This window comes from Poromitra crassiceps (assembly GCF_964638095.1).
Source record: "Poromitra crassiceps genome assembly, chromosome: 29".
Classification (NCBI taxonomy): domain Eukaryota; kingdom Metazoa; phylum Chordata; class Actinopteri; order Beryciformes; family Melamphaidae; genus Poromitra; species Poromitra crassiceps.
Window position 1 is genome coordinate 18509715 of NC_139641.1, and position 26907 is coordinate 18536621.

General features: G+C 44.9%; 1 protein-coding gene across 3 annotated transcripts in view; it reads right to left on the reverse strand.

Moving 5' to 3' along the window:
- Positions 1-8792: 8792 nt before the first annotated feature.
- The window catches only part of LOC310800117 (ankyrin repeat and IBR domain-containing protein 1-like), a gene marked incomplete at both ends in the record, with an annotated part of 84905 nt that continues 66790 nt past the window's right edge, over positions 8793-26907 (reverse strand). The window contains 8 exons of one of the 3 annotated variants that reach the window (XM_083662689.1): positions 8793-9725; positions 10403-10437; positions 13667-13778; positions 16908-16959; positions 18320-18498; positions 19918-20063; positions 23345-23411; positions 24490-24576. In XM_083662689.1, coding sequence (XP_083518815.1) covers positions 8793-9725; positions 10403-10437; positions 13667-13778; positions 16908-16959; positions 18320-18498; positions 19918-20063; positions 23345-23411; positions 24490-24576 — 1611 coding nt within the window. Of the gene's footprint in view, positions 9746-10402; positions 10438-13627; positions 13779-16907; positions 16960-18319; positions 18499-19917; positions 20064-23344; positions 23412-24489; positions 24577-26907 lie in introns of all 3 variants that reach the window. The other 2 variants (XM_083662690.1, XM_083662688.1) reach the window with 2 other exon arrangements.

Here is a 26907-nt window from a genome sequence, read left to right on the forward strand (position 1 = left end):
CACACATCAAACTTTTTTTCTTTCATATAAAGAGGGAATGTATCAAGTATAGACTATGAAAGTGCAAATAGCATTTCAAGGATTAGTTGTTTTACAATAGAAAATCTCAATGCATTACAAAATATGTTTGCCATTTAAAAATAAATCACCTTGACATTGGAAGTGAAATACAAATGAAAATCCAAATCCCATTTAGATTTGTACCCATTTCATGCACAGCATACTGTTACAGAAAAAGGACAAAATGTGTTAACTCCTCTGCTTAACCCATGTCCAACAAAGTTAGCTCCACTAACCATATGGCACTCACAGTTTCACAACTTCAAGACACATTTCAAAGCAATCAATACATTTAGATTTCAGTGGCTCTCTCAGTCGGCTAGAATATAAAGGTAACTGAGTAAAGAACAGTCAGACATAAGTCTGGAAAAGAAAATCTATAAGTGAGACGTAATTTCTAAAATACCAACCTTACTTATTATACTCCACACACTTTGTAGACAATCAATACATTTGAACTCAAATGGGTTATCCATTGTCAAGGACTGTTTTTTTTTTTTTTTTTTCAAATAAATACCAACTTTATGTTGTGAGTGTCTTCCATTTAGTGTCTTCAGCTATGATACATGGAACACATACAATAAGTCAACTCAGTCAATACAATGTTTTTAGTTTCCAAACCACAGACAAACCAACTGTATCAAAAAGAGCAAAGCCAAGAAGCTCTACTGCACAAAATGAGAGATAAATAAAACGTGTGTGTGTTTCTGTTTCTGTGTGTGTGTGAGATCCATGAACACATTACAACCCCACCCCCACACAAAATCTAACAATGTCATAATGTGACCATAAAAGGGAGGCTACAAATATTTAGATGAAGAAAAAAAAGAAAAAGAACTTGATGTGAGAAAAATAATTTTAAAGTAACAGGTGTTTTAGTTTGTATACACAGTTATTAATTACTGTGTAATAATCAAAAGAAAGACAAATAAATAGCTGTGATTGACATAAAGGCACTATAATAGATTGTGTAGAGAACTGTTTCAAAACACATGGACTCCCCATGTTTTTGAGACATTCATTTCCCCCCCCCCCCCCCCCCCGTGTTACATTGCAGCCCCGGAGCTTTACAAAGGCTTAGCCTAAATGACAGTTTCAAAGAAGCCAGTGACAAATGACAGTGACTTGGGCTTGATTAATTCACAGGACTGAATGTGATCGCCTGATTATCTTGTCTACTGGCCTTTCTCCTGCATTATATCAACAGCAGCTCACTGCCTATTTAGTCTGTCTTACCACTTGGATATGCTCCACATTCAGCCACAGTACTACAACATTCATTTAAGACAGGCTACAATGGAATTCAGAGGATGCTGTTACAAATGGTGTTAATTGAATGATATTCTGCAGCTGCATTGGGACGGCAGCATTTGTTGTTTTAAGACACTTCTCCATGAAAGTGTCTCAGTATTGAGGCCTCGAGATGAATAACCAGCGAAAAACATTTGGACTTGACAACGGTTATTGTCAACTCCATTTTCAAATGTTTTTCACTAGCTAGCACACTTTCTAGGGGTGCACCGATCGATCGGCAAGCAATCTGTATCGGCCGATTTTGACCTCAAATATGCGATCGGCTGATTGCCGATATTTCGGCTGATTGCCAATATTTTTTTATATTATTATTATTATTATTATTTTTTAATAAAAAAAAAGCCCTATCACTAATCAGGCTTTCCAACGATATAAAATACAATGCCAATTGGTATTATTAAAGGGGAGAAATAATCGACCGAAATAACGTTTCAAACTTTTTGAGGAGTTTATATATCGGTGATCGGTCGATGATCGGTTGGGCAGATATTTCCCATAGGCGATCGGCAATCGGCGGCAAAAAACGTGATCGGTGCACCCCTAATACTTTCTTTTGAAAAATGAATTCGACATTCGAGTGTGAATGTTGCACACAGTCCCCCCATGGTCTTTGCAAAAATAACTAAAGATTTACACAACACAGCTTTTAGATTAGTGTGATTTGGAAAATATCACTCAGCTGAAATGTCAAAGAACATATGGCTCTCTTACGGAGTCCTTCACATTGAATTTGAGCTGGGTCAATGAGATTGTAGCAAGAAGAATCCACTTGGTGATAGCAAATTGTGCTTTTGCTAGTCAGTGTTTTGGCACCTATATAAAGTAGGCAGATATGGAGAGGAGTGAGACAAGTATTTCTCAGACTGACTCTACAAACCTTACATTGGAACAAAATATCACTCTGCTCAATATGTACAGTTGAAAAACCTCCAATCCAAAACACATACAGTAGGCTTTTACTCCAGTTGAAAAAAAAAAAAAAAAAGTATATGGTATATGCCTGCATATGTTCTAGGCTAAATCCTCTATATTTATAATTTTTTTATCTCTTCTATAACAGATTTCAGAAAAAAGCAACTTGCACACAATCCATTTTAGGAAATATATTAGTGCTTTTCTATCCAGGAATGAAATCGATCGCCTAGCCATCTGTCGCAAGGAGGAGGGGTGGGGGAGTTGGGATTGCAACAATATCGGCTAAAGCCCCACACGCACAGGGAGCGCCAGATCCCAGCATTTGGAAGTCCACCCATTGTTTTAAACGACCAAACACGCACCAAGAGCGTTCTGACGCGCGTCAAACTGCCTTGACGCCCGTACTCCCAACCTGTTTCCATTTTCGAGCGTCAAATGAGGTTCCAGCAGCGACCAAAGCCTCTGAGCTCCTCCCCCTCCCTCTCTGCCACTTCCATCCCCGTCTCTGTCTCGTAGTGCTCCTCAAAATCTCACGGCAGTTTAAATACAGCAGGCATTAATACGCTACACTAGCAAGACTACAACGTGAGAATAATGTTCTCAACACATCGGCTAGCAAAACATAGCCGATCCCTGGATGTCATGATGAGATGAGATTAGAATAAGTTTGGACAGAATTGCATCATTTCCCCCCACAGCGCTGCCTTTTCTCTCCCCCTCTGCACGGCAGACCGACAGACAGGTAGGATGATCCAACAGCCTCTATCTCAAGCTTGCCCAGAATGACGTGCTGAACAAAAGGCTGTATTTCCAGCTGCAAAGTCGATCTCTGAGAGGAATACTAGAGGAATAAATGCATTCGAAACATATTGATCCAGAGGAGAGAATTGTAGCCTATTTTGTAGCCTACCTTTCCTCTGCAGTAGCCAGGCAGCAGCACTGTGCTCCAAACCGCGCCGGAGCTTCTCCCCATGTTTAGAAAGTGATTAAGCAGTTTATTGAGTCATGTCTAGCAGGGTCACTGCGGTGGATAGTCGGACCTGATTCTACGTTTATAATCCGCAGTTCAGGATTATAAGGGGCTCAAAACTACGGTATAACAGAGACGGGGATGGAAGTGGCAGAGAGGGATTTTACATCTAGTTAGTTTTGTTTACACATGACCTTTGCTCTACGGGGCTTAGTTTCCGAGATATACGCGAAAAACCGTTTTTTCTGATTTCTCACCATGTCAACAACGCCTGATATCTCGGGAACGGAAGGAGGTACAGCCACGGGACTAACGCCATTCGAAAGCCCTTAAAATTCTACGTCTAATAGAATGTGTGGTGAAGTCCGGACATCAACTTTAGGGGGCGCTATTAGCAAGAATGTGCAAAAAACAATCTTTTCTTTGGCCGTTTTTTGGCCATATCTCCGGAACGGAAGCACGTACAGACACGGGACCAACGCCATTCGAAAGCCCTTCAAATTCTACGTCTAATATAATGTGTGGTGAAGTCCCAACATCAACTTTAGGGGGCGCTATTTGCCAAAAACGAAATCGTCCCTAAACGTTTTTTGGCCGTATCTTTTGAACGGAAGCACGTACAGACACGGGACTAACGCCATTCGAAAGCCCTTCAAATTTTACGTCTAATAGGATGTGTGGTGAAGTCCGGACATCAACAATAGGGGGCGCGATTTGCTAAAAACTGTTAAATCGAATTTTATCAAACTTGACCAACTACCGCGGCCGATTTCGACCATTTCCGCTGCTCCAATAAATTTCTAATTAGTACCATTCGATTCCTCGTCAAATTCTACATAAGAATAAGTTGTTTTAAGTCCTTAAATCATTAATGTAATAACTAACTTTTCTTACTTTCGGAATAGTATAAATAGCACACTGGCGTTTTCTGTCATTAGGTTGCTGGCTTCTCATCAGACAACACCACGATCGTTTTGCTCTCTGTTTTTGACCATTGCTGTTGCTCTGTTGTTGTCCCACATACCCTGTCACCCCTGCCATACCCTGTAACCCCTGCCATACCCTGTAACCCCTGTCAGTCCCCTGTTTGCGTCCCGTTTGTTGTTTGTACATCGTTTTTGTCACAGTTTGTCCTTGTTTGTTCTGTGTTTTGTGTTCATTGTTTTGTGTTCATTGTTTGATTGTTGTTAACGGCTGTTAACAGCATGTCACTGAGGGAGGTGGGTGAGGAGAACACCTTGGCACTGCTGGAGCCCTATGCCAGGGCTCCCAGTGTCGAGGTGTTCCTGGCTGACGAAGACGTCAGGGTTTGTGTGCACGGCACAACACTGGATGCAGGGGAGGTAGCCAGGCTCGTGGTTGCTCCCGACATAGACGGGGTGGTCATTGAGGTGAGCCACCTCAGTGCTATTGTCGGGGGCATCCACGAGCTGATGCTGCCTGAAGAGCCCTTTGTCAGGCCACAGTGGGCTTTACTCAAGAAGCACCTGGTGCTGTCTGACTACTCGGCTGCAGTAGTGGACAGCCTGAAACATGTCCAAGGGTTTTGGCTGGGCAAGATCGATGGGGGCTATTCCCTCACCCTCACCCTTCTCCCCCAGGAGAAAAAGCATGCCTGTCAAGATTTTGCAAACAACGCAGTGGCTGCCAGGGTCACTGCAGTGTATATTGGGAAGGTGGTGGAAGCCTTCAAGGCAAAGCTACGAGGGCTATCCTTAAGGGCATTAGGCCGCCCGACCTTCATGAAGGCGAACCTAAATAACCTGTCAAAACTGAGGGTGTTGCCCCAAGACCAACGCGTGGTCTTGGGGTTATTTGACCAGGTCATACAGGAGGCTGGCCTGGACCCAGAGCACAGGCTGCTCGTTACCATTAACCAGTTTGGCCAACAGCGCCCTGGTGCACTGGACGTTGGCCAGCTGGTCAATGTGGACCTGGTGGTTCGCGCCAGTGTCCACGTGGCCGCGAACATCACAATGGACAGGGGCCAGAACCTCCTGTGGTCACGGGGTGGGCTGGCCAGCGTGGTCGGGCGCGGTACGTTTTGGTCAGTGTGGTCGCTGCATGAAGCAGCCAACTTCCAAAGCGACCTCAGCCACCGGCCTGTGGACATCTCACAGGATGTCCGTTCTCTGGCAAATGGAGGGAGGATTAATTTCTTCCAATTCTATGCAGAGACGGCCCACGGCCACTTGGTCCCCGCGTACAGGCACCCTGTGAGTGGTGCGATTGTTGCCTGTGGGTTGCTACACCCAGACCGTCTCAAGGCAATGACGCACAGGGCCCAGGTGTACATGAACCATGCAGAGGGGCTTCTATTGAAGACCGGCGTCGAGGTGAAGGCTCGGGTGGAGCTGGTGGTCCTTTTTGAGGGTGCTGTGGTCCCCCCCATCATGGACCCAGCAGTTCTGTTTAACACGGCCAACCTCAGGCAGATGCTTGAGGCCCGCCCGCTGCTCCTGCCCTTTACCGACCTCCGTGGGCAGGGTCTCCATACGGTCGTGCATGCCGTATTGACCCTGCTCACGGAGAGGCTGCGGAGGCTATTTGGTAGCAATGGCCACATGGGGGGCTACTACGCGGCCTGGCAGGCCTTCCAGGCAGAGCTGGCGTTGGAGGAGATAGTGTATGGGTGTCCAGTCTCGCACACAGACGCCCACTACTCTGCGAGCCTGGGCACCAGCACCAGCTCGTACAGGAGCCTGACCTATGAACGGCAGTTCATAGGGCTGGCTCCCTCCTCCAGCGCCAGCTGTGACCTCTCTCCACCTCCCCTGGAGAACTGGGTGGTCGATCCTAAAACCAAACAGGGAATCAGGACCCTGTTTGGTTTTTCGGACCACCTGGAGGCGCTGCCAGGGGTTGTGGGGGCCCAAATGGTGATCACTGCCCTCAAAGATGTATATGACATCGCTCGGACAACCAGCCTGTCTAGCCTGCAGGGGAAGGAGGCCCCGGGTGTCCTGGTCGGGTCCCGGAAGTACAGAGACTTTGCCGAGAACCTGGTGGAGAAAGCCAGCTACTTCCACCGGCCCAAGGCCTTTGGCAGAGCTGTTGCCATCATGAGGGTGAGGGGCCTTGAGCCGGTGGAGTGTTTGTATGCCGGCTTGGTCCAGCTCGGCCTGCGGTACTTCCCAGAGATCAAGTACCGGGATTTGAGGGGGACCCGCAGACCGAGCTGGAACTACCTCCATTTCGTGGAGCTCCACCCCGCCAGTGTGGCGCCCTCGCCAGAGGCGACAGCTGGCGAGAGTCTGGCCGTCGTTTGTAATGAGATCGAGTGCTGGGGGCTGTCCTACTCCCAAAACCTGGAGCGCTACCGGGAGCATGGCATGCCCTGGTTGGCGGAGGTGAACCAGAGGCTCCCCGAGTGCCGGGACCCCCAAAAGAGGGTGAACCTCACAACCTATTGCTGTGCGATTGGAATGCTCATGAACGGCTCATACATTGAGTTCGCAAAATTAGAGGAGCTCACTCGCAAAATGCAATGGACGCCAAAGCAGCTGCAGGACAAGAAAGTCCTGTCCAGGTTCACCCTACACCTGCCAACCTGCAAAACGCCACTGTGGGGGCTCCACCCTTCCATCCCTTGGAAGGTGGTAGAAAAGAGGAAGGGGCTGCTGACGCAGAAGAAGGAGGAGGGGCCGGAGGAGGAGAGGGAGGACGCTGATGTCCAGGCAGTGGACCCCGGGCTGAGTTTGCCGCAGCAAAGCCTCAGCATCATGATGCCAGCCTCCACCAGCACCAGGTGGTCCAGTGAGGAGCTCTCGCTCATTCGACAGGAGGGGACACCTGACCAGGCGTACCAGATCTATGTCAAGGACTGCCAGTCCAGGAAGCTAGCCGTCCGCACCAAAAAGGCCTTCCGGAGCAAGCGCCAGCAGATGAAGGGCCAGTAAACTGAACCCTGTTTATTCTTTGTTTTTTGGAACCCTGCCTCAGTTTTATTTATTTTGTGGTAGAAGGCCTTGCTTTTCTTTTGTTTTATGGCCTGTTTATGATTTCTTTTTATGTGTTTCTATGTTCGGTGTTGTGTTGTGTATGTTGTGTATGTCTGTGTGGTTGTATGTTGTATGTCTGTGTCGTTGTGTTGTATGTCTGTGTCGTTGTATGTTATATGTACAAAAAACAAAAACCCGCGTGAGCGGAGCCAAAAAAAACATAAAAAAAAAAAAAACCTGCGTAAGCGGAGCCAAAAAAACAAAAAAACTACAAAAAAACAAAAAAAAATCCCTCCACATGGAATCTGCCTTGTCGTGGCGTGGAGGCTTGTGTGCCTCTGTGACACTTTCTATTCCTCAAAGGAATAGAAAGTGCCACAGAGGCCAGACCAAAGATTCCAACCATTTAAATTTTTTTTTTTTTTTTTTTTTTTTTTTTTTTAACCAAGTGTAAAAAGTCCTGAGGGGATGTGATAGGAGTGCGTTTCAGGTCATTTGGAGTCGACTGGTACTATCCTTGAAACCACTTTTTTTTTTACATAGGAAAAGTACTTGGGTTTTTTTTTTTTATAAAAAAAAATGTGTTTTTCCATAGCCATGTGACCACTCTACGAACTCGTAATTAGGTGGAAAAGCCCAAAAAAACAACTTTCAGCTCGATCCGAGCAAGGGAAATACTACTAACCAAAAAAAAAAAAAAAAAAAAAAAAATTATTTTGAAGGAGTTTTTGAAGGAGTTTTTTCATAGCCAAGTCACCACTCTAACGACTGGGAATATTACGGGGAACCCGAATAACTACTTTTTAGCTTGATCCGAGCAAGGGAAATTCTACTTCCTGTTTTGTTCATTTTATTTTATTTTGAAGGCAAAACCGGAAGTCATTTTTTTAGGGTGTGCTAACTTTGCTAGCCTATGCTAAGCTAATGTTAGCATGCTAAGCTAACCGGAAGTAGCCGCCATTATGCTAATTAGGCGACGCTGATTCCAACGCACCCAACCGGAGCTCTCTACGACGTTCCTAGCCCGAGTTACACCCACTTCCTGTTTTTTTTTGTTTTTTTTGGAAGGAATTTTTCTTTTCATAGCCATGTGACCACTCTAACGACTGGGAATATTACGGGGAACCCGAAAAACTACTTTTTAGCTTGATCCGAGCACCTTCCGTTTTTTTCATACCCATGTGACCATTCACTATGAAATTGGGCGAGAAATCTAAAAATCCAACCCCCGAGTCGATCCGAACAAGGGAAATGCAAAAAATGCATCGAAAATGCAAACAGGTTTGGAGTACGGGCGTCAAGGCAGTTTGACGCGCGTCAGAACGCTCTTGGTGCGTGTTCGGCCATTTAAAACAATGGGTGGGATCTGACGTCTGCGGCTTAACTGTGCTAAAGCAGAGTGTCTTCTTCTTCTATCTTTTCCAACCAGCTACCAACCTGTGACATGTTCTTCATTCCTGTATACATTCGTCCAGGTCCTACTGGAGGAATAGGTAGACTATCCATATTCCTCACTTCTACTTTGCCATCCAGATTGGTTTTTGGCCTTCCAAAACAAAACAAAAAGTTCCTTCCTGTCTCAACCAATCAGATCACACCAAGTGCACTTGGTCCTCCCACTCGGAGGAGCTGCTGCTGGGCAGCTGGTCGGACACCGAGTTGCACCGCACCACCGGAGTGTCGACTCGGACCTTGGCGCTTCCCCGCTCGGCGCGGTCGCCGCCCGTGTCGAGGGCGGCCATGTAGGGCAGCGTCATGGCGTCCAGCCCTACCAGATCTAACTGGGTGGGCCTCTGGGCGACGACCGACTCCTTCTCCTTCAGGAGGCCGGGTCTCTGAGGGCAGAAAGCCACCTCCTCCGCCGGCCCTTCCTGAGGCTTTGTGTTGTCAGCGGGGAGGACGAAGACCCCCGTCTTCTCCTCATCCTGCGGGCTGCCTCCTCCGGCCAGGGGGAGTGTGTCTACGTCCGTCTCCGTGTCGGTGGATGTGGAGGGCACCAGCGTGATGCCTTGAGGGTTCATGTCGTGGAACCAGGCCATGATGTTGCCCAGCAGGTTAGCGTTGGCGGCCGCCGCTGCCGAGGACGAGGACGGGTCGCGGCTGTCGCACGCGGTCCAGTCTGTGGTGTCGCTGGAGGACGAGAAGAGGCCCGTGGACGAGTTGCTGCCGCCACCCGGGGCCACCGGGATGGGCATGGAGCCGCCGTAGCTCCGCCGGTGACTCTCCGTGTGCCGAGACGCCACGGAGACACTGGCCGAGTACTGGCTGTTGATGTTGCCCAGCCTGGCCAGGTTATCTCCCAGCTCCAGCAGCTCGGAGCTGCTCAGCGAAGCTCTGGGGAGGACCTCCACGCCCGGAGCGCTCCGCTCCAGCCGGGAGGGCAGCGAGGTGCCGATGGCGCCGAGCGACGCTTCGTTGGCGAGGAACTGGTGGCTGGCCCCGCCCGCCATCGCCATCGAGTCCTGGAGTGACAGCTGGATGGCCAGGAGAATGTTAGGGTCATCATCATCTAAAGAACCAAGAGCCTGGAACAGGACAGAAAAAACTGTTTAGCATTTATGCAACCAGGTGAAAAACAATCAAAACATCTGGAAGACTGACCGCAAAGGCGAGACCCTTTTACTTGATTATCATAGTTGTCGTCGTCGTGCTTAGAATTGCACCAGTTTGACAACTATAGTGTCACTACTTTTTCAACCATTTTTTGTGAGGGAGGATGCCCATGGAAATATATATATATATATATGAAATAGGAAATGGCACTGAAAGAAACTAGGAAAGTACCTGTGCCCCCACACCTAATAAGAGGAATCCTGTCAAGTGAGAAATGAAATGCAGACGTTGCATAAAATAGGCACAGCTATGGCAACGTTTCACAGATGTTGCTCTTAAAAGCGGATTATCTGTAGTTTGCTGTAGCCCCAATCCCACTGTGTTTGGAACAATCAATTCAACCGTTTTTTTGTTGGCATGGTGCCCAAATAGCAGTACAAGGACATTGTTTTATAGATCTGTTAAAGAGAGAGAGAGAGTTATGAAAATCTTTCCCACCACAGCCTTCCTGAGCCACTTAGTGCTGCAAGGACTTTTACAAGTGAATTCTAATTGATTTCTGAGGTGCTTTTTGTTTGACCTTATCTGAAAAGTTTTCCGATGATGTAAAGAAACGCATGCTGGAGTGGAAACTTTGGAGACAACTCACCATCAGAGGACCTTGTCTGTGGCCATTCTGTCCATCTTTGTCAAAGAAAAGGAGAGAGAGGGGGGGGGGTAAGCCCACAGTCAAAACTCCATTGTCATATTAAACAGAAACTTTTACAGTTGCACTTGGATAGCAATTCAGCCGATTGCCAATCGCCACGTTTAGGGAAATCATCCTCCTTTCAGTGAACGCTGCAGAATGATCAAGTATCAGCCACCTGACACAGGGGATTTTCAATGTGCCATTCAGCATTTGCCCAGAAAATACACTCAATATCTTCACCATCTGAAATTGATTCAGTTATTTTCCTGCCATCCACTAATCCTTCTTGGCACCAAAAAACCTATTACACTAGCTTGCTGGAAAACTGCAAACTCGATCTCGTCTTCCAACCCACAGCCAAAAGCAAAGTAAAGTCATGAACAGGACTTCAATAAATAACTTGACGCTGGCCTGTTGCTCATATACTTTGCCCCCGTAAAGTTGAGCTCAATAACCAAAGTTGGGTACATGTAAATGGAAAATCAGAAATTCATTCCCAAATTATTATACTAAAGAGTGTCTTCAGAAACAGAGGAATGTTGAGTTGATACAAAAGACTGAAAGAGAATTTTTAAACTCCATATTTCAAGCACAATTTCTCAAGTGACATCACTGATGACATCACAATCATGACTGACACCACCACAGACACAAATTAGCCAATTTTAACTAAAGTTTTGTCTGAAATTCCGTTAAAACTCCAATGCTGGGAGGGGGGGGGGGGGTTAACGTGACTTGATTGTTGCAGCTAGCGCATTTCGCTGCAACAATCAAGTTGCAGCTTGAGTGAGTGCAGAACCTCCCAGCGTCAAAGTTTTAAGGAGCTGCAACAATCAAGTCACATTAAACCGGACCTTGTACCGATAATTATTTGACAGCGGGGCATTCAAAAATAAGGTGGATAATCAAGGCTAGGTGGAAACCTGCATATGGGCAGTGCGGAAAAGCATTGTTGAACCTGTCAGTGGCAAAAGTAAATGGTAAATGGCCTGCATTTATATAGCGCTTTTATCCAAAGCGCTTTACAGTCAGTAGGTACATTCACCCATTCACACACCGATGGCGGCAGGTTACCACGCAGGGTGCTGGCACACCAACGGGAGCAATTTGGGGTTCAGTGTCTTGCCCAAGGACACTTTGACATGCAGACTGGAGGAGCCGGGAATCGAACCACCGACCTCTTTTATCCAAGGCGATTAGTGGACGACCCGCTCTGCCTCCTGAGCTACAGCCGCCCCAAAGTATGATGAGCCCTTCTCCTAATGTCTCCCGCGGGTGGGGCTTGAGCAGAGCACACAGACACACGCAGACGCACAAACACACACACGCAGACACGCAGACACGCACACACACACACACGCAGACACACTGACAAACATACATTTGCATAATGTCCCAAGATGCATTGTGGCATTCATAAGTTGACAAGGAAGCAACCAGATGAAGCTAAATAAGTGGTAGATGTATTTAAGAGTATTGTTAACTGGTGAGATGATGCAATGCATGTACCTGCACCTCATTAAGGCAGTGTGTTCAGTTCACTTCAGTGTGCCCCACATTTTAGTTCAGCTTTACCTACCTGTTGCCGTTTAAACCTCCTTAGTTCGTCCTGTGTGTTCCAGTTTGTGACATTGGTTCTAGGATTGAGTCCATGCTGTAAAGTAAGTGTCTGTTGTTGTTTTTATGTTAAATCTTGCCAGTTTCACCGTGTGTCTACGTGTGCTCAGCATGAGGAGAGATGTTTCCGTTGCAATTGTCACAATGCTTATCTGGTAGCTAATTGACTGGAGTATTCAGTTTATTGTGATCTGTGCTTAAGTTGAAGTGTTTATTTCTGCTGCTGTAATTGTTAAGTAGATAGCATTCCTATGTATGGGGGGAATGTGTGCTCAACTCCATTGTGTGCGGACGCCATTAGCAGTACCTTGTTTGGCCACAGGGCGTCGACATTGCCCTCCGTGATCGTATTAACCATACATAAGGTTAAAATGGTTTATTTCTGTTAAGAGTCGACTATAGTAACTTACTCGGCTGTATGCAGCTTTATGTTATGCTTAAAGGAGCATTACAATGCTTATTGTTATATTTTATGTTTACTGTAAATGGGTCTTGGTTTAATTTCGTAATATCGGGAAATATGTAAGGGATAATGTATATTGAGGCGGTGATTACGGGGGAAATAATGACCGACAGGTGGATTGAGAAGGTGAACGCTTGTCGGAAACGCTTGCTGGAACGCTTTGTCGTTGCTTGCTGGAACGCTTTGTCGTTTTCAACGACAAAGCGGTTTAATTTGTAATTGGCACACAAGACACCACAGCTGCAACTGGTTGGCCTAATTAGTAGTGTCTTGCTGACAAAAGGCTCTTATCAACTGATTAATCCAGGTGTGGCAGAGCAGCGGTCGGTTGTCGAGAAATAATGACCGGTGAATATTGTTGATTGACCAATCAGAATCGAGTATTCAAGAGAGCCGTGTTCTAAATAGCTTTAATTTCACTGTATTTTATATTCTGTAGCCCTGAAGATCTAAGTGCCTAATTGTGGTTTATTTGTGTTATTTCAGACTAATGATAATACTACATGTCACAACAATAAATACTGGATCGCAGTACTGTTCAACCAAGAAGTTATGTCTCCTCATCGTCATTCTGTGTCCTGACCGACACCCCATCCTGTTCACTGCTAAAACCTGAAAGAGCTAGCCCTACCTAATTAGCTCAGTAACAGTACATAATAATGATATTTATTTTTACCACACCGTGCAATTGTGGAATATTTCAATGTTGGCCAAAATAAAAAAATACAATTTGACTATATGAATTAACACCCTAAGTCTATAGCACATTTTTAGAAGGGGGGTATAATATATATCTCACAACTAGAACGAGTTGTGAGCATGACTGGGAACTTTGGAGACCATGTTGTGGCAAGCTTGTGCATAATATTTTAGATCCCTTGGCGTGCAGCAGGCCGATTGGCTCGGGCCTGCGCTGCGCTGGCCAAACATGTTCTAAGTTTCCTTTTTGTAAAACAAACCAAGGTGAGAAAGCACTGGCGGGCGAGCGTTTAATACATTTTTCAAAGGAAATCATTTAAAATATTGTTATGGTGCAGCATCTCTTATCATCAGTAAATTAAAAACCATTCTTCAACAAACATCGAGTTCATGAAAGGTTCAACACTGGTGGTGAGATGTGGTGAAAAAATGCAGTGAAATACCTAAGGTGCTCTCGCTAGGGTCATCAGGGTCAGGAGTGTTGCTACGCAGACTCGACATGTCACCTCGCCTCCTTTGCCTGTGTCTCCGCCTGTACTGGAACTCTGCATACTCCTTTAAGCAACAACAAAACACCAAATTAAAAACAATTCACCAAAAATACTGATAATGGCAACTTCATAATCCTTCACTGTTGTTTTCATTGCAACAGATGGTCTTATGTCCCTTTTATTCACATTGCATAGACTTTTTTTTTCTCAGGTTCAAATCTGAGTCTTGCCAAAAATGCATCAATGTAACGTGCTACCTAGCTAGTTAGAGTTTCAGTCACTCAGTAACATCAATGTGACTTGTACATGCTAGCTAGCTAGCTAGTGTTTCAGTCACTCAGTAGTCTCTCCGCAGTCTCAAATGTTATGTTGAATGGCTGCTCTCCGCATACTCCATAATTGAGTCTGTCCTACTTCGCAGCCGCAGCTGCTGTTTTGAGGGCGGGTCTAGGGGTCAAATTTGAATGACTGACAGGTTGTAGCACCAATAACAGTGGTCCGTTTTCAAAAGTCAACAGAGTCAGTTGGGTGCACGGACGCGCCTGATCGCTAAAGTGATTGGTGCCCGCAAGATTTCGGGGGAACTAATCACTGACAAGGATTCCGATAGCAGTTCAGAGCTAGAAGTGTCCCAGACCCAGAGAGAGATCTGCACTGCAGCATACAGTACTGTAGTGTATCACTATCACCGCAAAGAACTCTCATGGGTCTGGTGTTGAGATTAGTCACCCAGTGGCGTTTTGAGCCCGGCCAAACTTAGTGTAGCCTACATAGTTGCTGTAATAGTGTAAGTGCAGTTGGATTCTCTTAGCAACGCGGTTGTCTTTTCCGAAGTCCTTATGAAGTCTCCTTCACATCTTTCCTTGACCTCCTCATGACATTTTCCAGCGAGGTCAAGGAAAAGTGGGTAGCTATATATACAGTATACCGTAAATTCCGGACTATAAGACGCACCGGTCTATAAGCCGCGGGACCAAAATTGACTATTTTTTTCTTCTATAAGCCGCACCGGTCTATAAGCCGCGGGTGTTTTGATGTTTAATTACCATATGAAAGGGTTCGTGCACAGAGAGGAATGTCGGGAAAGCGATGGCTGTTTGGGGAAGCTCCCATTTATTAACATTTCAACAAAACAAAACAAAAGTCAGGTCACTAATCCCCAGACAAAATCACACAACAATAGGCTATATGTGCAGCAAACCTGTAACCAGAGAAGTCAAGTCACTAATCCTCGTCTTCCTCTTCTTCCTGCGTACTGAAACCACCAAAGTCCTCATCTTCAGTGTCGGAAACGAACAGGTTCAGGGTGGCTTCGTCAACCACTCTCCTCTCTCCTTCATTGTCACTCAAAACCAACGAACTCCTCTTCATCACTGTCGGCATCGAACAGCCTCTGAAGCCTCTGACGGCCCTCAGCGCCAGCTGTGGCGGCGTCATCCTCTTCATCCCGCAGCAGTCCAGCGTTTTGGAACCCGTTGGTGATTGTGGATGTTTTCACACTCCTATAATATTCCGTGCTGAGACAGTTCCTCCTGCTGCACCGTCCAACGCCTCACCATTGACTCATCGATGCCCAGGTTACGCGCGGCTGCTCTGTTTCCCTCTTTTAATGCGAGATTGACTGCTTTCAACTTGAAAGCTGCGTCGTGTGAATTTCTGCGTACCTTCCCCATGGTAAGTGAGAGTGTTGCTTCTACTGCTCGTTCTCATGCTGTCGAGAACGAGCAAAGCTTTTTTTTGGTGAAAGAATCCTCCAGGGCGCTTCTTGTTAACAGTCCGAGTGAGTGGCAGGTCGAACGTCAAAGGCACTTCATCCATATTTATGATCTGCTCCGGTTCGATGGAATATTCCTTGATCTTCCTTTGTGTGAATTCGCCGAAGTTTGTGATTTTCTCCTGGTAGTCGGGGGAGGGAGTTGATGGCCGAGTGGCCGTTTGCTTACCGTAATTACCATATGTAAGTGGTCACGCACAGAGGGGATTGTCGGGAAAGAGATGGCTGTTTGAGGAAGCTCCCATTTACCGTATTACCGTAACATTTCAACAAAACAACATAACACAACACCACCGTTGTTTATTTTTACAGTGCACACAGTGTCCGCGGTGTGGTGAAAAGAGGGCAAGAGAGGAAATTAAAACAGAAGTGGATTTATAGTTAGAAAGAGTGCTAAAAAAGAGAGATTTTATTTGTATTTTTTTTTTTTTTTCTGAAAAAATCCATAGATAAGACGCACCGTTATATAAGCCGCAGGGGCCAAAAAACGGGAAAAAAGCCGCGGCTTATAGTCCGGAATTTACGGTATATATATATCACAGGAGGTTTTTCTAGTGAGGCAAGGGAGGAGCCCCCTCCCTTCTTTTTTGAGAAGAAAAGGGAGAGTTTATATATTTTTAATAAATAAAACATGAATCCAGAGAGCACCGCCTCATCCTTCAATTCAAGTTCAAACATGAATCCAGAGAGCACCCCATCATCTTTCAATTCAAGTTCAAACATGAATCCAGAGAGCACCCCATCATCTTTCAATTCAAGTTCAAACATGAATCCAGAGAGCACCGCCTCATCCTTCAATTCAAGTTCAAACATGAATCCAGAGAGCACCGCCTCATCCTTCAATTCAAGTTCAAACATGAATCCAGAGAGCACCGCCTCATCCTTCAATTCAAGTTCAAACATGAAGCTCTCTCAAATTGGGAGTTGCGAGGTTTTGCCCCGACGGCAATGAGATGCAATGTTATGGCTTCATGCACCACAGCTGTGGTGGTGTACGGTACTGCGCAGGCGTAAAGCACCGGGCTGCAGGAGCAAGCAGGTCAATTACCAAAGCGTTATGTGCTCTTCAGTTTTACGAGTGTTGGTGTTAACTACAAGCTCCTGTTTGTAATGCTGAACGATGTGGAACGACCTGCTTAAGCCCTCGACCGAGTAGTGTGCTCTAAATTATTCCAACTGCGTGCACAATGAACCATCTGGCTTCTGTCGGATGTGTTGGGAACAACATGGCGGTCATTTGGTCATTATCTGGCCAATTATCTCTCATCTCATAATGATTCAAACGTTTTCACTATGCATCACCATATGTCATAGTATACTGCAGCAGTCCCATGGTGAAAATGGGACTAAGAAAAACAACAACAACTATATCGTTATCTGTTCAGCAGAAATGTATGATTCCAAATAACAAAATCTTACCTCAGGGGACGCAAAGCCTAAATATTCCCAGTCCCATGTTCCGCCAGCGAAACTGAAAGTCAGGGAGGGAGACGAGGAGAAAGAGAAAGAAAGGTTACTGTGAATATAACAATGTCTTTAGTTGTTTTATGTTTTAAGGTGTGGTGTAATCAATACAGAAACATTTAGCAGGCTTGTTTGTGGAAAGTGCTTAAAGGAACACTCTGCCCATTTTCAACCAGCTTTGTATCATTAGAACATCAGTAGTATATCAGAAAACTGTCAACGGTTTTGAAGTCTGTCATTTAATTTGACAGTTATTGAGTGTTAAAGTGTGGACCAGTGACATCACTGGTCCACACTAACTCAAACTAATAACTCATTAACTCAAATCAACTCTCAATAACTGTCAAACTAGATGACAGACTTCAAAACCGTTGACAGTTTTCTGATATACTACTGATGTTCTAATGATAAAAAAGCTGGTTGAAAAAAGGCGGAGTGTTCCTTTAAATAATGATAATAATCCTCAGTATCAATAATGATAATAATCATCAGTATCATCCACCCTTGCATGGTAGCAGCAAACAGTGCACATAATGATAATAATAAAAAAAACTGTGGACTTTATCAAAAGACAGCATATGAATATCTCCAGTCATATGGACCATAATACTGTAACTACGGAGTACCAGCTGTGGACAAACTATCATAGTACTGTTTCTCATTCAGTTGGTACTTTTTTCCAGTGTGTTAAGCCTAAGCCCAATTTATGCTTCGTCTGCCGACACTTTTGAAACGGTCGCCGACAGAAATGAGGATTTGAGTCGACACTTTCAAGTGTCGGCGAGCAGTGTGTGTCTGCTACCTGGTGAAATGTCTAGTGTCGCTGACTACGTCATAGTATCGCGCAAGTCTGATTGGCTATATAGACGGCACGCGTTTGACTTCCTTAAAAATAATTTTTTTTTTTTTTTTTTATAATCAAATAAAATATAATGGAAATACATGCAGTGGTTTATTTTAATTATGGATCATAATACAATGCAATTCCAAATGCACTTTTATTTTAAAAGTAGCCACACAGTGAGAAAAAAGAAAGTGAGAAAAAATAAATCATGTATTGGGGAAAAAAAGTGATGCATCGATTGAAGATGCATCGATAATCGTAATCGAATTGAATCGTAGCACTCTGAATCGTAATCGAATCGTGAGGCCAGTGAAGATTCACAGCCCTAATGTCAAGTGGTTGTGGGACAACGAGAAAGTGTTGTGAGGTTAGTTACTGCAGGCTGGAAACGATGTGTGTGCGTTTGCGATGTTGAAACTGGACTGGTCGATCTCGGGAGGCTGGCTACTTGAAAAGTAGATCTTCGGTCAAAAAAGGTTGGGCACCCCTGCTTTAGGCATTCAGTGAACTGAGTGTTTGTTACCTGCGCCTGGGGGCATCAGGGGAGTCGTTGGGGGCCACTCCCCGGGCTACCGAGGCCAGGAACTCCTGTCTCTTCTGCTGCACCAGGCACGCCGCGCGGATGATCTTATGGCGCGGGGTCCGCAGGTACGGCCGGTTGACTTTCTGTGCCAGGTCCTCCGTCACCATCTCCAGGTCCGTCTGAGGGCAGAGGGCACTGATCGGTTGGCTGGCCGACAGACTTATTGATAAACCCGTGAAGTGAAGGAGTGGTTTTAAATAAAATAATAAAAATATGTTATTCATTCCTGAGAATAATCCCAACATTTACACCAATGGCAAGTTCAAGGACATTTCATTGACTTTCTTTAGGGCGAGTGTCCACATTGTGTTTGTCAGCATTTTTGTGTGCTGCCTGGAGCGCTTTGTGTGAGGAGAAATAAAAGTGGATGATAACTTCCCCTGCTGCTAGCTTACTACCCAGCTGGTTAGCTCTTCTAGCAGACAATACACTGTTATGGAACCAAGCAAAGGCTTACCAGATATTTACAATACATGTCCGGTACCATACTGCCTTTAAGATCGCTGTTACAGTAACGTAAATTCTATGATTAGAATGTCCTATTTCTCCACCACCAGCACTTTGACTTTCTCCATTATTGTTGTTGCTATGGACGATATGGGAAATGGCCAGCGTCTCTGTCATTGCAATTGGTTGACTGGAAAAAGTTCATCTTGCGGCCGCTTCCCGTTGCTTTTAATGAGGAAAGGGTGCTGGCACTCTATATGGACACACTGCTGTAAATTCAACCATTTTCAATCCGGCCGTAAACCCGTTTTCAAAAACATTCTCAAATTCACCAACAAGTGTTTTCAAAGCCTGTGGGAGCCATGCCAATTTTATACATGGCCCTATAACTATCCATCACAACAGCAGCCTCAGTCGAGACATACGTCAGTAGTAGAGTGCACACCGTGTCTGGCATATTTACATACTAGGGGTGGGGGAAGAAATCGATACACCATAGTATCGCGATGTTGCCTGACGATATTGTATCGATATTTGGATGCCAAGTATATATAGTAATATATATATAAAAAAAAAAAAAAAAATGCAGGCCATGCCATGGCAGGCCACCGGACATCTGCCCGAAGTGCCCGATGTTGCAGTCCGCGCCTGCAGTGGTGTATTGAGTCCAGAGAAGCTTAATAATGTAGCCTACATGTGGGGCAAAAACAAAACAAAACAAAACAAAAAAACACTGCATGTTTTACTTCCAAAAGGAAAAGGTAGGAAAAGGAGTTAGACAATATATCGAAATATCGCAATATTCAATATATCGCAATATCGGCGATATCGCAATATCGGCGATATCGCAATACTATCGTATCGTGACTCAAGTATCGTTTTAGTATCGTATCGTGGGCATCTGGTGATTCCCACCCCTAATACATACCGCTAAATATTTCAATCAAAGCCAACATATTTGCAGGTATAACTGGGTCAGTATGGGGACATCATGAGGTGGGGGACACTCTTTAGTTGCACATCTCTAATGGTCCACATGTGACCGACAGCTGTGAACATGTCTCTTGGTCGCAGTAAGTAGGACTGTGAACCTGCATAAGCTCGTAGATCTCTTTCTTGGTGCTTTTGGGCTCCAGGAAGAAGCCGTAAGGATAAGAGCACTTCAGGATGCGGCGAGTCTTTAGCAGCTCGAGGACCGCGTCTTCAATGAACGTAGTGTCGGGTGGGCCGCCTTCCCCTGGGAAAGACAAGGAGGCAAGGGGTAAAGAGGCGAAGGGTGAGGGGCAGTGAACCAAAACAAACATATTAGAAGAAAAGAAGAAAAAAACATACACTTGTATCCTCAATTGGCAACACAACTAAGCAGATCACCACAAAGTGATGAGATGGCAGTAGCAAAATAGTGAAACAACAGATATTCTTTCTCTCAGATAGCATGATTAGGGATGTTCATCAATTATCGAAAATCGATAATTGATCGTTAAGGAATGGAATCGATCATGTGGAATTTTTATCGATTATTGTTATTATTAATTTTTTTATTTTTTTTATTTTTTTTGACAGGTAGATTTGGGTGGAATTCGTTCCTCCTCGCCCCACTCCATTGCACAGTCGACTAACGTGAGGTGGCGCTTCATATAGTCTAGTTTTCTGGCTGGGCATGCGCCGGGGACAGCAGAGTGTTGGAGAGGAGACACATTGAAATAAAGAGTTAATTGAGGAGAACACGTCTTTCGTATTTTCTGCCATAGGCATTCATTTTGTAAAATATATATATATATATATATATATATTTATTTATTAAAAAAATATTATTAATATGATCGATAATCGATAATTGATCGTTAATTTTCCCGATTTTCGATTATGGAAATTTTTCAAAATGAACATCCCTAAGCATGATATAAATTATTTGATGGCACTCGAATCCTCAGAATCTAGTGAAAAAAACAGGATTTTTTTTTATATACCGGTAATATATTAGAGCAAAGCTTGGCTATGCTAACGAGGTTATACTTTTATGTACAAGAGGGTTTAAAGAGTTCTAGACAAAGCGGCTTCCTCCACACAATAAAAACAACATCAACCGAATGCAGTCTAAGGGCGGGTTCACACCAGAAAGTCCGGGTCCTTGGTTCAGTCCGGGTCCTTGGTTCAGTCCGGGTCCTTGGTTCGGGCCAGAGAAGAGGATGATACATTGTTTTGTTTTTCAGCTGGTTGGGTTTGCGTTCACAAGGCCAAAATCCACTAGTCCTGCCCACACCAACCAAAGTCACGTGGGCAGAAATCTCCTTCTGTTATTGGCCATACTGACTTCCTCCCGACTCTGTAATATCCAGTTTACGTTGAGGCCATCGGCCATTGTTGATGACGTGTCACTATGCGACACCCAGTTACTCCATTTCAGAAAATAAAGATGGACGCACGTCGTTTAACCAGTCAATTTATGTCTGTTTATTTTAGACAATTATATGTCAATAGAACAGTAAACATTACAGACTCCACGTTTGTCCCCTGCCACTAGTCATTTTTGTCTGTTTGTGATGCCGCTGGTAACGAGACGAGATAAGCTAGCTAACTGCTACAGCTAGCAAGCAGCTTCTTCTTCCGCGGGAGCTTCCAAAAACAGGAAATAACCAAAAAAATCAACACAAAAAATCACGTGCTTCCTCTGACTAGTCCGGGTAGGGTTCACACCAGAAATGGGCCGCTCCAGAGTTTGCTTGAGAGCGGACCGAGACCACCTCTCACAGGCGAACCAGAGCGCGGTTTTTAGTCCGCACCAGAGTTCGAGTAGGAGAGTTCACACCGACCCTACGGACCGTACTAAAGGGGAAAGGTCCGATAGACTGGACTAAACAAGGCTGGTGTGAACCCGCCCTAATTGTAAGTGCTTGTTGAATAATAACTAGGCCTATACCCAGTGTGAATAATACATTATTAAAACGCACCTTATGAACTTGGTGTTGATTTATCTGACATTATATGGGGCAGGAGTCTGTGGTCCAACTCTGCTCAGTTAACAGCAGATGCCAGCTGATCCAGTTTAAAGTCGCTCACCGGCTTCATTATTCTAAGCATAAGTTGCACAGGATCTTCCTCTCTGTCTCACCACTATGTGATAGGTGCCAGCTGTCACAGGGCACACTGTCCCATGCTTTTTGGGTTTGCCCTTCACTAACCGGATTCTGGGCCAAAATATTTGACTGGACTAGCCTAGAAACTGTTTGACCGGAATTCTGTTGCTAGGGAACAGTTTGGACTTATTTCCTGTTAGTTATTGTATTAGCAAACAATTAGTCTCGCTAGCCAGCCTCTCTTCCCTTCCGTCAGAGAGTCTGGCCATGGAAACAGGCAACAGGGATAAGCCCTCCCCTACTCTAAAGCTGCTCTCCCATTCGAGCGGCTGTTTCGGTGGCAGCAGGATATCCGCTCCCCCGCTTGCAAGCTCTGTCACGCTCTGTTCATTGGCTCCGACCATGTCAATCAGCTCCCATGTGTGTCGCTGTAATGCTCCCGGCCGCCGAATGTGAAAACAACGACGCTAACTAGCTAGCGTAGAAAGCTAACGGCAGAAACCTACAGGCTAACTCGTTGCTACACGCTGAAAATGGCAAGTTTTGAAGAAAATTTGGATTGTGCAATAAAGAAGGCCTGCTCGGCACAAGTTCCACCCCGAAACTATTTTCCAATGGCACTAACGCTAAGCACCGCCCAAGACGAGGATGATTGGTTTACCCAAACAGAGCATTTTTTTCGCAATCCCACAATGGAAACCTGCGGCGCCAGACTCTCTGACGGAAGGGAAGAGAGGCTGGCTAGCGAGACTAGCAAACAATAAGTGACAGGAAATACACTCGAGTCCAAAATGTTCCCTAGAAACAGAATTCCGGTCAAACAGTTCCTAGGCTAGTGCACTATTTCCATAATAGGGAATAGGGATGTTCATCGATTATCGATAATTGATCGTTGAGGAATGAATTCGATGACGTGGATTTTCTTCGATTTTGCCCCCAGATCCCCCCCCCCCCCCCCCGATTATTTTTCCACGTTTTTTTTTTTTTTTTTTTTGCGGACTAGGTTTGGGTGGAATTCGTTCCTCCTCGCCCCACTCCATTGCACAGCCGACTAACGTGAGGTGGAGCTTCATATAGTCTCTAGTTTTCTGGCTGGGCACGGGCCTTTGTGCCAACAAAACTGTTTTAAACATGGGGAATTCACACCTGACATGTTTGTTTACTTGGCCACAGCGCTAGTGTCTGATATTCTTACTACACAGCGGCATCTCCATTATAGCTGGCTGAGAACGCGCAACATTATTACCAGACCAGAGTTAATATATATATATATATATATACTGTATATATATATATATATATATATATATAATTATTATTACGCTATCGATAATCGATAATTGATTGTTAATTTTCCCGAATTTCGATTATGGAAATTGTTCAAAATGAACATCCCTAATAGGGAACAAACAGAGCTTGTGATGGTGGACTATGCACTCACGTCCACTCAGGGCCCGGCTGAGCTGCTCCATCTTCTCTTTGGCTGTTTTCAACAGGCGCTGCTCCAGCTGTTGTGAAGAACACACAAGATGTTTAGCTGCTCCAGCTGTTGTGAAGAACACACAAGATGTTTAGTTTCACTGAGTAGATAAAGGCTCTGGAAAACAACACCCTGTCAAACAAGCAAAGCATTTTATTCCTTCAGAATCTTCTCATCAAATTCAAATCCTTTTGAATCCCCCATCCTATCTGTTTAGGTACGTGTGTGTGTGTGTGTGTGTGTGTGTGTGTGTGTGTGTGTGTGTGTGTGTGTGTGTGTGTGTGTGTGTGAGTGACGAAATATCAGTGACAGAATAGATTTCAGCTGATATGATTAATCCACCACCATTCAATTTAGTCACCAGGTTAGATGCAGGAGATGCCGACACACATTCATGGTAAAGCACTCAGGGAGAAGTTGCACAATAAACGTAAATTTAATAAACAAACTCCGGTTTACTTTTTAATACAAATGAAATAATATCAAGCGCAGGATCTAAGACAAACTAGGATTTTATATTTCATGTGATGCGATGTGGTCGGAAAACTGTAGCCCTCCGCCGTCTAACGCACCTGTCAAACATTTCATTCATTAACTTAAAAGTTACTACAGAGGGGAGGAGCGTCATCAACGTCACACCCCAGTCATCATCAGGTAAGTATACCAGGTAACTATTCATTTCAATATTAATTTAAATGGTCCAGATAAGTAATCAAAGGATAGTAAGTAGGGGTGTCATGATTCTCCAAATCCACGAGTCGATTTGACTTTCGATTTTAAGGTCACGATTCGATTTGATTTTCGATTCTACATTCGACATATATATATATTTTTTTTCACAACACTGACGGCTATGCCTTTGTTAGGGGATCAAAAATGGGATCAAAAATCGGGGGGAAAAAATATATATAAAAAAAAAAGTAATTAAGTCGTAAAAAAGTAAGTTGTCGACAGTAGTGTAACTAAGGAAACAGCACAGGTATTACTCACTTTGGACATACCAGCATACGACACCAATGACATCAATTACCATTGGTGTATACTATATGAGTGGTTGACAGCGGGTGCACAGTATCTACTGTGTTGCTGACATCAGGCCTGCTTACCTGATAGCTGTGCTCGTGGTTCTTGAAGCGTGTGTAGTAGTGCATAAAACGGTCCAGTTCCTGAAAGCTCTTGTGCTTCTTCTCCGCCTGCAACACGGAGACATATTGGCTGAGACTTGAAAGCATCATCTAGATTCACCCAGCAGGTTTTCAAAACATTCAACTTAAGCTGGTTCTCCACTACCCAGTTACAAACAAGCATTCATTCTTGCTGAAGCAGCCTATTAACTGGGTAACAATACTTGGTGGCATTTACGAACTGAATGTTTTTCATTATGGAGTATCCGATTAGCAAAACGGAGGGGAGGGGAAGAGGGGAGGCAAGGAGGTCGGACACGAATGAGGACTAGTGGGGAGGGTGGCGTGGGGTAGCGTGTTTAGGTACCGGGGGGGGGGGGGGGGGGGGGTTAATGGACAACTGAAGATTCACAGGGGGGGAGGGGCGAGGGAGAAGTTTTCCACCGTGCTTGCTGCGGCTAGCTAGGGACCACGGTATATTCTGACCAGATGTAGAGATTGCCCTGGGTTTTTCACCTCGCCACTCTCTTTGGTCAGACCAGGAGGTGGATCGAGGACTGTGAGAGCCAGAGCAGCTGTGGTGTTGATACCGGCAGAGCCCATTTGGATCACCGAGGCAGAGTGCAGTTCGGCGAGAGGCGGAGAAGAGGAGGGGACGACGTATTTGACCAAGGAATCCATTATGTCTTCCTCGTCTCTGAGCTGGCGGAGGACAGATATGCGTTGCTCAAGTAGGGAGATCTTTGCATCTTTTCATATTTAAAAATAGCCACTTTACTACATTGTATATAGCACAGTCACCACATTGTATATAGCAGTCACTGTAAAAAGAGTATTTTTACAAAGTATTTCTTACAAAGTATTCTTGCCTTGACTATGTGTAACCTTCATTCTCCTTTTTTATTTTTCTCTATATGTGTGTACTTGAGAGCAAAGCTAACCGGAGCCCAATTCCTTGTAGGCTATGTGTTTGCATACTTGGCCAATAAAGCTGATTCTGATTCTTTGCGTTGGCAGTCCGAGCAGCAGGGAGGAGAGGTTAAGTGAAGGCATTGTGTGTTTGTATGTGATGTTTTAGGTGTGTGCGTGCGCATGCGTGTGTGCGTTTTGGCTGGGAGATCCGAGTTGGAATTGTAAACGCGAGGAGAGAAAGATAAACAGCAGTGGCCAGTACGCGTGCTTTGTTTGCAGTGGCTAGCAGAGGAGATGGTATTTGCAGCATAGGGCTAATGCTAGCAGAGGAGATGGTATTTGCAGCATAGGGCTAATGCTAGCAGAGGAGATGGTATTTGCAGCATAGGGCTAATGCTAGCTAATGCTAAGGCTAATGCTAGCTGGTTGACAGAACAGGATCGATCACTTACCGGCAGAGGCCCGGTTATACGGGCCTGCTGCGATGATGAAGCTTAGGCAAAGTGATGGAGGAGCACTCGGGACAGTATCATATACTGATGACGTCACCAGCAGGAGACGACAGTAAAAACTACCGCAAGGCACTCTGGGTATTGTGGTGTGAGGCTAGGAGGTTAGCTAGCTACCATTTGTTTTCTGAGTTTTCAGTTTTCTCATAACTGTGGTATATCAGTGTGGTATACGCTAAATATACCACAGCTGTGAAACAATCACATTGCTTGATTTGAGAGAGCCTATAAAGTAGGGCTGGGTATTGGCAAGGATCTCACGATACGATACGTATCACGATACTTGGGTCACGATACGATTGTATCACGATATATTGCGGTGCGATACATATTGCGATATATTGCGATATTCTACAGAATTTACTCAAAATTAAATAATAGAGCTAAAGATACAACACACTGTGTACCACCCAGGTAGTGTAATAATATGTACATCACTTTATACTGATAAGTTAGTGGACAAATTTAGTCAAAACTACTGAGTGTTGAGTGTTACTGAACGCATCGATATGGGAAATATCGATACAGTATCGATTAGGGGTGGGAATCACCAGATGCAGAGGCCTGGCATGGAATGGCCTGCAAAAAAGTATCGATACAGTATTGGGAAATAAAATATCGCGATATATTGCTGTATTGATTATATTGCCCAGCCCTACTATAAAGCCTATTTGACCAGTCAGAGCAACTGTACGGGGGCCGAACTTTTATGTAACTTGCCCATATAGAGTCAAATAGACGATAGAAAAGACGATGTTTTGAGGGTGATTGACAGGTCTCCTGTCCAGTGATCACGCAGCTTGCCGATTACGGGCCAATAGCATTCAGAGCTGCTGTCTCTCCATGATTGTGACTTATGTATCGTGATATCATCATATCGTGGGGCCTCTGGTGATTCACACCCCTGCTAGACTCTAGCTTCTTTGTCAGTGTGTGTTTGTGTTCCCCTCTTCATTTAGGCCGTCTGGTCTCAAACACT